The sequence below is a fragment of the Penaeus monodon genome, chromosome 15 (assembly GCF_015228065.2).
Source record: "Penaeus monodon isolate SGIC_2016 chromosome 15, NSTDA_Pmon_1, whole genome shotgun sequence".
Lineage (NCBI taxonomy): Eukaryota > Metazoa > Arthropoda > Malacostraca > Decapoda > Penaeidae > Penaeus > Penaeus monodon.
In genome coordinates this window covers 9,305,354-9,306,406 of record NC_051400.1, presented here as the reverse complement: position 1 = coordinate 9,306,406, position 1,053 = coordinate 9,305,354, and the positions used below count along the sequence as shown (strand labels likewise).

The 1,053-nt window shown below is 49.0% G+C and overlaps 1 protein-coding gene across 1 annotated transcript in view; it reads right to left on the bottom strand.

Moving 5' to 3' along the window:
• The window catches only part of LOC119582106, a 14,953-nt gene extending 14,048 nt beyond the window's left edge, over positions 1–905 (bottom strand). Inside the window, exon 1 of the mRNA XM_037930348.1 lies at positions 422–905. Within this exon, the coding sequence (XP_037786276.1) occupies positions 422–866 (445 nt within the window). The 5' untranslated portion in view covers positions 867–905. The remainder of the gene's footprint in view (positions 1–421) is intronic.
• Positions 906–1,053: the final 148 nt, after the last annotated feature.

Below are 1,053 nucleotides of genomic sequence, written 5' to 3'. Positions count from 1 at the left end.
AACACGTGAAGGATATCCAATTACCTCCACAGGAACCTGGTGATAAGAAGAGGTGAGTAAGCCAAGATAAACGAGCTAGGGCAGGAGAGGAAACCGGAACTTGGAGATAATGGGAAATTTTACAGGAAGGAAAATGAAAGTGAAATGAATGAGTCTGTTGTAATAAAAACGATGCAGTAGACATAAAAGACGAGGATTTTAAGGCTGTACATGAAAATTTACAAGTGCCAATCATTAGAAGTTGATAAATAGAATAAAAAAGGGGGAATCAGAAAGAGCAATCAATATCGTGGTAATATACAACCTGGTGAATTTATGAAAAGAGTAAAAAAATAGTAACTTTCCAGAATGTTCGTACAAAAAGAGAGAGAGAAAAATATAGAAAACAAGAAGGAAAAACAGGATGATCATGCAGTCTCACCTGCCCGACCATTTCTCGTACTTTCAGTGTGGATGGAAGGTGTGTCCGAAAAGGTGACTCCGGGAGAACTCGGCTTGGGCTCGTCGACGCTTAAGACGATGCCGGAGCCGCGCAGGGGATTCGGACTGGGAAGGGGCGGGGCGTTGGACTCCTGCGACCCGGATGACACGGTGATAGCCAGCGACCCCAGTGTAGACGTGTCCTTGAGGGGAGGGTTGCGTCGACGCTTCGTGGGGAAGTCCTGTGGGGGTTTGGGAGGGAACACGTAGGAACCCTTGCCGAATTTGCCTTCTTCCCCATCCCCGCGGCCCCTCGGCACTCCCACGTCGTACCCTTCGGCATCCACCTCCCCAAGAATGCTCTCCTCCATGGCGGTCTCGTTCACCTCCTGAAGGTAATCGCTGCCGAGGTCAGTGAGGTCGGATATGGTGTCGGCCGTGTTCATGGTGGAGAGGGGGCTCAGGCTGGGGTTCGGGGGGGAGTGGTCTGCCGGGGAGAAGGGGGGGGAGAAGAAAACAGGGGGTTAGTCATCTTCACTGATATAGATAGGGATGATGGCAATAGCAGAAACTATGATAAAGATGAAGACAAGGTTATCCTTGAGGATGCATAGAATTACTTTATTTACTGCA